Genomic DNA, 12057 nt, shown 5'->3' with positions numbered 1-12057 from the left:
TTTTGTAGACTTTTCTAAATGTCAACCCAGTGAAACTAATACAGGTAAATATGAGGAATTTCGAGCAAACTATTTCATGTTAGTTTTGTGGAGGGGAAAAACCGAAATGTCGATTTATTCAAATAAAAATAAGTTAGCCCTGACCAATATGGTTTCGTTGTACGGAAATATGTCATTCCTAACACATATGTGTACGTCTCTAACTAAGAAAATAGGAAATTCGGGCACATTGGAAACAATAATTCAGTAAAATCTCATGACGAATGTATCAAATGGGAGACACTCGCAGCATGACGCAAAGAAAGGAGATGAAGCGTGACGACAAGGAAGTAGTTGTTTACCAGATTTGTGTTTTACGCTATGGCTTCCTCTGCTGTATAACGCGGCAGCATACGCTTAGCGTTTTTCGGGTTTATTTGAGGGAGATGAACACAGTTCAATATTTCGTTGAATGGTTATACTGTTATAAGTAACCCGCTAGGGGAACCGGTAATCGGTCAAGGTACACGGGGCTTAGATAGTATAAGTTTATTTCAACTCCATAATCCTGTACGGTAATCAGCCACGGTACGGTACCGGTAACGTCTGAACGTTGAAAGACGATAAAAAATGATAAAAACAATATAAAACTGATTACAGAATCAGGAAAGCGAACAAAACCTTAAGTGAAGTTTAAAACCTACAGAAGTTAGACTGAAAGGTGCTGCGGAAAGAGGTGGTACTGTTCGCTCACTCAAAAGTATTAAAATTAATTGAAACACACACACCACAATCTACTCAGAAACTACTCGATAAAAATTAAATTATACCGGTTCGCAAGTCTGGTCTGAGAACCAAGTCTGGTTATCAAGCAGCGACACTTAGGTCTATCACTTCTGACAGTTCCCATCTCATCCAATTACGTTGCTTAAAAAATTTGATAAAAATGAAATTACAGAATCTTAGGAAAAAGTTAAAAAATCAAGCGCTTCATTTCGAATAGAAGAAAGGACAATGATAGCTGAGCAAGAAGCCTTTGCTGTCCATATAATTAAACTGTCATGTCACATTTTTCTTCTCACTGTCTTAGTTCCTATAATGAAGTTGAAATGAATATGAAAAATCAGCTTCAAGTTTTCTCACTTAAATTTGCAACATCTACAACGCTATAATTCATCTTTCAACCGTTAGGCTGATAGGAATGGGAAGACAGATTTACTATTTTGCCAACAAAAAAATACAGTCATCAATAAAATGGCAACAGCAATGAAATTGTTTTGGTATGGACGTGAGCGAGCGATGCGGTTATCGAAGAGGCGTTTATGAACGATATGTGGTCACATTTTGCTACTTGGTGTTTTTATCCCATCCATGCAACGCTCATGAACGTCAAGTTTTCCTACTTAAATTTGCAACATGTTCAACACTATGATTTATCTTTAAACAGTTAGGTTTAGACTTTCATAATAAATATCACAAAAATGTGAATCATTATACGACCAAATACACCAACCCCCGACTGATTTCAAATTTTTATTGGAAATATCACAGTTTTTTTGGATAGTCGCTAGATTCAATCTATAGGTAAGTGTTTGGTCTACCAGTAATTAAAAATTGGTACAATTTGACGTCAACTTAAGCAACAAAATATCTTGAAATTACCTGAGCAGCAAATTTTTATAATGCGTTTTATTTTGCAACAAAATTGGTCAATGGTGGAGGAAGCCGACGGTGGAACAGAGTTCAGAAATCCTCTCGTACATAATTATTCCCCAAAGGTTTCCAACCTGCAAACCCACACTGGGTAATCAGATGTGTAGTGGCGAGCATTTGCCGAGCCCAACCTTGAGAAACAATAATATTCTTACAGAGCAAGATGTACCACCATAACCAGCATGAAGAAGAGGAGACGATATATGATGAGTGGGGATACCATAACTCAGCTTATGTCATGGTGGATTTTTTACTTCCCACTGGAATCTACATACCTATGGAAGTAGAAAGGAATTCAACTATTGAAAAAATTAAAAAGGTAATTCTGAATTAAGTTGTGCGAGACTAATTCCCTCTCCTTCATACTAAAGCAGCGTTTCTCAATCTTTTTTTGCCTCAGAACACCTACAGTTTTTATCTTGCCTTGCAGAATACCAAAAAATCAGAAGATAATATTGATGGTTGGTTTCCAAAAAACTGATTCTATGGTAAAATTTAAAGGTTGTTGTAAACTTGACAGTTAAAAAAAGTTAGGCAGACGGTTTATGACATTCAACGGTTAACGAAAACTTCATGCTTTCCAGACTAGCACTAGACCTGTCCACCTGTTTAGATAGCTAGGCCTGTCCACCTGTTTAGATAGCTAGGCCTGTACGCCTGTTTAGATAGCTAGACCTGTCCACCTGTTTAGATAGCTAGACCTGTCCCCTTGTTTAGATAGCTAGGCCTGTCCGCCTGTTTAGATAGCTAGGCCTGTCCGCCTGTTTAGATAGCTAGGCCTGTCCGCCTGTTTAGATAGCTAGGCCTGTCCGCCTGTTTAGATAGCTAGGCCTGTCCGCCTGTTTAGATAGCTAGGCCTGTCCGCCTGTTTAGATAGCTAGATCTGTCCGCCTGTTTAGATAGCTAGGCCTGTCCGCCTGTTTAGATAGCTAGGCCTGTCCGCCTGTTTAGATAGCTAGGCCTGTCCGCCTGTTTAGATAGCTAGGCCTGTCCGCCTGTTTAGATAGCTAGGCCTGTCCGCCTGTTTAGATAGCTAGACCTGTCCGCCTGTTTAGATAGCTAGACCTGTCCCCCTGTTTAGATAGCTAGGCCTGTCCCCCTGTTTAGATAGCTAGGCCTGTTCGCCTGTTTAGATAGCTAGGCCTGTCCGCCTGTTTAGCTAGCTAGTCCTGTCCGCCTGTTTGTCGCCAGGTGGGAGACAAATTTACCCAGAGCCACCGAAGTATGACAGAGATCGGCATGGCGACCAATTTAGTCGCAGTTTAGAACAGATTGAGAAACGCTGTGATAGAGGATATGTATGCTTGGTGTATTGCAAGGATGCTGTAGCAGGAATAAACATGACTATATTAAGTAATTCAAGAGTCCTGCTGCACACTATGCCTATTGACCAATCACAATTGTTGTTAGCTGCTTGTCTGAGGAATCCTAACTTTCATCAGACCAAACATTACAGAAATACATTTGTGTTATCGTGCAGCAAGACTCTTGAATTACATATTGAAAAGGTATATTGGGTTCACGACAGCAGAATATTATTTCCTATGTTACATATTAATAATATTCACCTAATTGAAGAGTTTGTATTTGTATAATGCAAGGATGCTGTAGCAGGAATAAATACCATTCTATGCATTTCAAGGGTCTTGCTGCACACTAACACAAATGTATTTCTTCTACGTTTCGTCTGACTAAAATCATACTTCCTCAGACAAGCAGTTTACAGTTTGTTGTAAATACATCTTATGTTAGTGTGCAGCATCTTATTTATGTCAAACAAAACCAAATGCTGTGAACCCCCTAAATAATAATCCCAAAATATTTATTATGTTATTTTTTATTCACAGCAATTATGGGATCGTGCAATACAATTCCCTTTATTTGGACAACTCTCGGGACCAGATATGTACGTGTTCATGTACGTCACAGGGATAGGAACTACAGAAGAAATTGTGACTGAAAACAGAAGGCTTATTGAGGTAAGAGTTGAGAGTTTTTATAAGTTAGGTCAGGGCTACGAACTATTTTTACCGAAGATTCTCATACAAAACTTTAAAATTATTTGGGTCCGGTCTTTCCAGATAATATATTTCAGCATCCTCATTAATCGCGCATTTCTTCGGCCGACTAATGATTATTAACTAATCAAGATTATTTATTATGGTGTTATAATTCTTTTCATATATTATATTCAAAACAATAAAAGTATTTTATGGTAGGAATTTAGGAAACTTTGAAAGTGGGGCTAATGATCCAAAATAAAGAATTAGGTGCGGTCCGAATCAAATACTCGAAAGGTCCGAACTCGGACCGCGGTCCGCCAGTTATCCCTGAGCTGGGTTATAACAGGGAATAATCTTTATGAATACGTAATACAGGGTAACCAAAATAACAGAATTGTAAAATATCACTTTTTCTCTAAAATGGGGAAAATTTTAAAATTTAACACTTAACTTCTGTTTATGTATGATTGTACCCAAAAGCTTCAGTAATCATAAAAACCATTAATACAAATGCAATTTTAAGTCAATCTATTTTTTTTTTCATAAAATGATCAAATTATGAAATCAACACATTAATTCCCATGATTTCCCAAAGGTCGGGAAAAGGAAATTGGCCTGAGATGAATCAAGTCAAAACCCCTTCTTTGTCTGTCAAGTCTTGGCAGGGCTCAAAATTCGGAAATGAAATTGCTATGAACACAATTTTTCAGTACTCCCGTAGTGTGTGTACGAGGTTAGGGTTAGGCCATAATTTTATTCCCATTTTCCTTGTTTCAGTTCTATTAAGATTTTGGGGACTGTTTGTGTTAGCCAAGTGAATATACCACCTGCCAATAGGTTTCAGTCCCTTTACACAACTTGATGTAAAGTAGACAAACTTAATTAGTTACCTCCATATTGGTACTTTCGGTTTAGCTTGTTGCCAATAGGTTTCAGTCCCTTTACACAACTTGATGTAAAGTAGACAAACTTAATTAGTTACCTCCATATTGGTACTTTCGGTTTAGCTTGTTCAAAAACAAAATTCATTTCAACAAACCTTGTTTCAATCTGTGCGTGTTGATGCAAATTCTATTTACCTATGATAGGCTGACGATGTTGTATTTGAGGTGTCATGTGAGAATGTATATGACGTCAGTTTCTGTGTGGATAGCAGAAAGGTTTATCAAGCGAGGGCCACAGCCCACAGAACAATGTGAAAACAGGATAACCAACATGGGCTTCCCAATGAAAATGAAAGTAGCTTACCGGTATTTCACATTTTTCAGAAATGCTCTTTTTCTGATCTCCTGTCATTGTGTATATTTTGGTCTGGCTTTCGTATCTGTACCTGTTTTAGTTTTGATTTTAATTAGTGCCTTATGTCAATTTGTTGGTGCCTGTGATCGTGTATAAAATAACTTCTTCTTGGCAAAACCTCACATGTTATATTCTGTATGTTTTAAACCTTGTCCAAGGTTTTGTTTTCCATCCTGATTTCATGATTCTGTTTTTTATTTATTTGTTTGGCAAAAACCAGGCAATTACTTTGCAAATCATAAATATCATTCAACCGGGCAAATACCAAGCATGATAACCAAATAACCGTCTATGTATCCAAGGATAACCTAATTATATATTAATAAAAGGCCAAATAATTAGCACATACCGGTATCTTGCTCAATTCACATAAGAATCAAATCACACATAATCATACATGAAATACATATAGAGTACACCATAACATGAAATTCTATATGTGTTTCATGTGTGGCCATAATTCTTTCGTGGGATCAGTTTACACATCAGAACAAGCGATATTCCATACAATAAGCACATAACGAGCTCAATTCACATAACAATCAAATATCACACATAACCTAACCATACATGAATCACATATAGAGTACATCATAAGATTCCATTCTATACATGTTTCATGTGTGGCCGTAATTATTTTATAGGAGCAGTTTACACGCCCAAACAAGCGATATACCATACAAGAAGCATATAACTAGCTCAATTCACATAAAAACAAATATCACATATCCATGTACAAATAACATATAAATTACACCATAACATCACACTCCATGTGTGGCCGTAATTATTTCCCAGGATCAGTTTACGCGTTCAAACAAACTATTGATCTACCTTTCTATATTTAGTTTTGGTAATTTCGTCTCCTAATCGATTTGCAAACATGTTTGTTACTGGAATATTGTTGACGTGATTGTGCGAATAATATTTGAGCGTTCGAAGTTGACATTTTTAATCACGTCTGTTGTTTTATTTTATAATAATTATTTACAAATCGATTCAATTACTTTTCAACAACAATTTTTTTTGTTAATAATGTTTTTTGTTTTATTCAACAATTATTTTACTAATTATTGACAAATTTGTTCAATCAAATTTCTATCTACAGTTTCTTTCAAGAATGATTCCCGTGCTTTGATTGAAATTTTCCTTTGACTGTTATGCCTATAAGAGCTTTTGATTTCACCGGAGATGTTTAAACAAATCGAATTGATTTAGAATTAATTATAATAATTTATAATTACTAATTATTAACAATTGGCTTTGGTATAAATTGGTATCAATTGCTTTATAATTATTATATACCGGTGTGGGAATTCCAAATTGAGTACATAGAAAAAAAGAGTGTTTACTTAGATGATCTATTCACGAGCTGTGTCACAAATTATAAAATCTTTAATCAAGTGAGTTAAAGTCGATATGCTGATACCCCCCCCCCCCCCCCCCCCTTTTGAAAAGTAAAAAGAAAAAATTTTCTGTATCATACATAGCAATTTTAGTAGTTTGTAACTTTTTAGATCTTCTTTCTAAATTACAAATTCTGAATGAGTGCACAGTATGATCGTTGCGAGTTTCGACACTGCAATTTCTGGTTAAAACTTTCGGATCTATTTAACCCTATTTGATATGAACGGCAATGTTAAACTTAATAAAGTAAATGTTCTGATAGATTTTTCCAAGAAATCTTTGTCATAGTATCAGAGGTCACTGAGAAATCTCAAGCTCTATTACAGAAATGTGCAACAAGCGGCCCGTGCGCCATAACCCGGCTCCCAAGACCTTTACTGTGGCCCGTGTCCACCCAGATTTTTTTCATCAATTATAAAATCCTGATCCGACAGTTTTTGTTAAAAATGCGCTCACATGGATAAAAATTTTGCTGTAATTTTGCTCTTGTCGCTGGATGTAACTAATTTTGTTCGCCTACTTTACATCAAGTGCATTTATTACCGTAAGGCTAAGCGATATTTGAATTTTTTGCAAACCTTCTACGATTCATTCATTCAATATCCAATATATATTATTGTACCTCTATTTTATACAGTTACAGTCATTTTGACTCTGGGGGCTTTGGATTGTTCAAAATGATACTCTAATGCAGGGGTTCCCAAACTTTATTGGCCGCGGGCCAAAACTTGAATCGGAGGGATGTTCGCGGGCCGGAAGAGTGTAGCGCCTGAAAGCGCGTGACATGTCTAAGCTCTTATGGTTCATAAATAAAATTACTGCCCTATGTTATCATAATACCGGTACGAATAATTGAGATAATGCTTTAGTTGAATTGTTACGATAAAAACACGTGCTTGAAGTGTGATAATGGCGTAACACTTGGCGCTATCTAGAATGAAAAAAGGTGAAGCAAAATCTGTTGCACTAACTTGCACACTATTTCACTCAAGCTCGGCGGGCCATTTTGAATCGTTACGCGGGCCGGATTTGGCCTGCGGGCCGCGGTTTGGGAACCCCTGCTCTAATGAAATGATTTCTAAAATCAAGGAAATAGGCCATCTAATGGTATTAAATTTGTATGAATTTGTATTTGGACACCCTTGTAAATATATCTTGTTAAAGTGCATCCATGCTGTTAATTTAAACTTTCAATGACCTTCTTTCTCCAGATTGACCTTCTTCATGAGCTGCCGATGCTCAAACTTGTCAAACGACAAGGAAACATTGAAGAAAAACGAGTTGCACAAGAAATCAAAACACTTGCTGGAATCAAAAGTAAGTTTAAACTAATGGTAGGATTTTGGCGCTCCATGAGTGTGTGTACCAATACGAAGGTGACTAATTTTGTTTGCCTAATTTACATCAAGTTGTATAAAGGGACTGAAACCCATGGGCAGGAGGTATATTCACTTGGCTAACACAGACAGTCCCTGAACTCGTGTTAGAACTAAAATAAGGAAAATCGGAATAAAATTATGGCCTAACCCTAACCTAGTACACACACTACGGGAGTACCACAATTTTAACAGTTTCTCTTTTGTTCCAAACTCATTGTTTCCTCATTGAGAAAACCCTGCTGAGGTCTTTTCGAATACCCCAGCTCCAAATCATGAAAAAATCAAATTTTGAACAAGCATTTAATTGTCTGTTAAGAATACTTAATCAACTGGATGCTTTTTGAGTTTCTGTCTGAAATTTTGACTCTGATCATTATCATTATTAAGAGTCGTAATTTCCAACTCCTGACTCCGGCTTAAGTGACTTTCACTAATGTTTTGAATGTGGTTCATGTCGCCGCTGGTCGATTACGACTTCCTCTACTATCAAGTCTGTGCATCTGAAACAGATAACTGGCTAACTAACTAAAATCTCATGTCCGACACGGATAGGTAACTGGACGAGAGGCTGTGATGGACGAGTTTCCTCTCCCTGGGTAAAAACGCAAAAATTTTCTATTTCAGATGAAAGTGAAATCAACAAAGATCCAGAGAAAGCTCATTTCAGGACAAAAATGCGAAAGAAAGCTCTTGAGGTTGTCAACGAAAGGGAGAAGATGCATTGGAAGGATTTATTAAATCATAATTATCCACCCTCCATTGTGTACGAACAAGAACCTTTCTTGAGGCAGTATGGACTTGTTCCTGTAAAATATGAGAATGTAGAGGTACAGTATTTTTTGAAGTTGTTGAATAGTTTCTAAAAGGCTAAGACAGTTGTTCCCAAATTGGGGCCCGTGAAGCATTTTCTCAGGGCCCGGATTTACTGGTATAGGAGGGAGTTACGGTAGGCCAGGGGTGCACAACACGAGGCACGCGTGCCAAATTTGGCACGCCATACGCTCAAACGTGGCACGCGAACGGTTTTGTAAAATAAAGAAATATTTATGATATACATTAAAATATCACGTTTATATCAAAATCAGCAGTTTTTTTTTCAGGACATTAAATTGTTTCAATAAATAGATATCCGTTATTATGTATTGTTATTGCAATTTGTTTGTTTTACGGGAGTTAATTTACAATACCACAATTGAGCGTGGCACGCGACAAGATTATTTTGAAAAATTTGGCACGTATCCTCATTTGAGTTGTGCACCCCTGCAGTAGGCAGTTCAGTTATGCCAGTTTGCTTCTAAATACTGCTCCACAACGAAACAAGTGCACCCATTCTATTAACCTTCGACATATACTTTTGTTCGTTTTAGTGTTTTTAATTATACGACGCATTGATTTTTTGTTGTGTTCTTTTAATATTTTGTTTTAGTGCAGGCTGTGAATCATTAAAAAAATTGCAAGGGGTTCGCCATGAAATTTTTTAAAAAAGTTTGGGGACCACTGGGCTAAGAACAAGCAACTATTATGCATTTATTGGGGGGTGGCCCTCCCTTGGAGGCGCAGTTCTTACTACTTCATGGCAGCTCATGCCACGAACGAACCGCGGCAGCTCTTGCCATGGTTTTATAGCGCTATTCAGTAATCAGTATTAACGGTATATTCACAAATTAATGTACCAGACTTTAATCTATTATGCGAAATTCTATCTACTTAAATCCTAACCCCAAATCCATCAAAACTGTATTCATAAGAAAAACGTTCCAACACACCCAATATTTGTCACCATAAGGGGCAGCCCTGTCTTTACGGCCCACCTGTCGTGGTTACGGCAGAAAAATTTTACCTGCCATTGGTTTTCAATTTGCTGCGCGGTAACGCAGCTGGTCATTGGTTTGAGGCGGCTAAAAACTCAGTCGCCATAAGTTTGGCCGTAGCGGCCATGGTATGGAAATACCCACATGGTTTTGTGGCAGCTGCAGACGCCACAGAATACTTAAAACTGCACTTGCTCGCTTGGAGGTCATCAGAAGAGTCTACTATTTGAATGAATTTTGAAATAAAATCTCATAGGGTGGATATATTCTAACTTGCGTCATTTTCAGGATCGTTTCATGGATTTTTCAAAAGGGGGACGGGGTTTCTGGAATATGTAATTGCCTAGTTAGACAGCAACTGCTGATGGTTCCGGAAAACAGGAGTTATCTCAAGACTCTTGGTGCCTAAAGCAGGGTGGTCCAAGGTTGTCGCCTCCGAGGGCCACAAAATTATATTTGCATCGTTTGCGGGCACCAATAGCGTCAAGAATAGGTAAACAGTACAATACAAAACAAACACCATCATTCAACTTCGCTAGTTGCCTCAGCTAGCCAAAAGACTTGTCGATTCAGTGATATTAGTGATAATATTCTGGTTAATTTTTTGACAAAACAATATCAAATACGATTTTTTGATTACTCTCCAAATGTGACGCGGGCCACAAATAATGAAGCTGCGGGCCACATCATCGGCTGGATATTCAATCCTTTTCGACATCCCTGACTACAATTTTTTTAGAAAGGATTTTTCTGCATGCACATATCTTGTAACCTGGTACACATACTACGGGAGTACCGTAGGAAAAATATTCAATTCTTAAAAGTTGTACAAAGTGTTTCTTTTTAATCTAGGGTATGGTGAAGAAAATGAAAGTTAATCCGAACTGGATGAGCCACGATCTTACAAGGGAAGCTTTGTCAACATGGAGGAATGCAGGTAACGCATAGCAGTTGTTACCAACTTTTTTTTCAATTAACCCAAATATTTGAAAAAAATAAATTTTGTGAAATTTTGCGACCCAAGAATATTCTTACATACGGAACGATATGTTGTGCTTTTATGGCCGCAAAGTTAAATGGCTACTACATTACAGGGTACTCCCGTAGTATGTGAACCAAGATGGCGGACACCTGGACGTAGTATGTGTACCAGGTTAGGGTTAGTCACTTGGCTAATCCCCGAACTCGTTATAGAATTAAAATGAGAAAAATTAGGCCTAACTTATGGCCTAACCCTAACCTGGTACACATACTACGTTCAGATGTCCGCCATCTTGGTTCACATACTTCGAAAGCGCCTATTACAGTCATTTTTACATAATATTTATTTCATCAGAAATTAATTGGTAGTTAGTACGTTGTGCTTGTTTGCCAACAGTGAGTTTTTGAAATCATGTTGTGGGTTTACTCAGGCAAAGTAGACTCCAAGTTTCATGCTGTGAAATTTTCCACATACAAAATTACTATTGGGCGATTCTACAATACCAAATACTGTATAAAATAAACAAAATAAAACTTTAAACAGGTCACCCATAGGTTGAAAAACATTAATGCATAGAACAGAAACACTTTAGCCTTTATTTTTTGTGAAATTTTCATTTGAAATATGTATAAGAAGTCATTGTTACATACCGATGATTAAATTTTGGAAACAACAGAGATATAATTTTCAGATATACCATAGTCATTCTGTTCCGGCAATTTCTACTCTTTTTTTTCACCTCGAGTGGCGGTCGAGGTATTTGGATAAGAGAGTTTTAGCGACAGTCAATATCATTGTTGCTGTGTCTACTAAGTCAGGGGTGGGTAACTTCTTCAGTCGGCGGGCCAGATATGGGAAAATGAAGTTCTCGGCGGGCCGGACTACAACATGAATTTTATTCAATATTTTAATAATCACATATTTATTCGATAATGCAAGAAAAAAAATTATAAATTACGTTTAAAGTAAAGTTTACACTTCAAAAAATAGAGACCAAAAACACATAATGAATTCATCATAATGTTCTAAAAGTGTAATAATGTAATATCGTAATGTACTGATGTACAGTCAGCGGGACCCGCCCCGCAGGCCTCATGTTGCCCACCCCGGTACTAAGTTGTCATGTCCACTATTAACTGAAAAAAATTCCTATCAATTGAAAACCCATGCTTCTAGCAAATTTTTAAAATATACTCTTTCAATACCCAGGCATTGCTCTTCCGACTACCAATCCCGAAGATTACGTTCTCAGAGCACCAGGGAAAGAATATATTGTAGGAAATTATCAGCTTTTTCAATACAAGGTATCAGCTATTATCTTATCTTTTGCATTTTGACTGTTCTTTTTGATGTTGACTTACAGATTGTTGATGTTTTTGGAACATATTATGTTTTCAATCAACTACTGAATTTATTTGTTTCAAATTTTCTGAGGTTGATGATGGCCATTTTTTTTTTTTGAAAAATTTAGTTTGTTTTACTGT

The 12057-nt window shown here is 37.0% G+C and overlaps 1 protein-coding gene across 1 annotated transcript in view; it reads left to right on the top strand.

Moving 5' to 3' along the window:
- The first annotated feature begins 1405 nt into the window (after positions 1 to 1405).
- The window catches only part of LOC120328286 (phosphatidylinositol 4,5-bisphosphate 3-kinase catalytic subunit beta isoform-like), a 32360-nt gene continuing 21708 nt past the window's right edge, over positions 1406 to 12057 (top strand). Inside the window, exons 1-7 of the mRNA XM_039394729.2 lie at positions 1406 to 1563; positions 1850 to 2011; positions 3540 to 3671; positions 7613 to 7718; positions 8405 to 8607; positions 10444 to 10528; positions 11783 to 11877. Of these exons, the coding sequence (XP_039250663.2) occupies positions 1856 to 2011; positions 3540 to 3671; positions 7613 to 7718; positions 8405 to 8607; positions 10444 to 10528; positions 11783 to 11877 (777 nt within the window). The 5' untranslated portion in view covers positions 1406 to 1563; positions 1850 to 1855. The remainder of the gene's footprint in view (positions 1564 to 1849; positions 2012 to 3539; positions 3672 to 7612; positions 7719 to 8404; positions 8608 to 10443; positions 10529 to 11782; positions 11878 to 12057) is intronic.

Source organism: Styela clava, chromosome 7 (genome assembly GCF_964204865.1).
Source record: "Styela clava chromosome 7, kaStyClav1.hap1.2, whole genome shotgun sequence".
NCBI classification, from domain to species: Eukaryota; Metazoa; Chordata; class Ascidiacea; order Stolidobranchia; family Styelidae; genus Styela; species Styela clava.
Note: the sequence above shows the minus strand (reverse complement) of the source record. Positions and strands in the feature narration are given on the sequence as shown.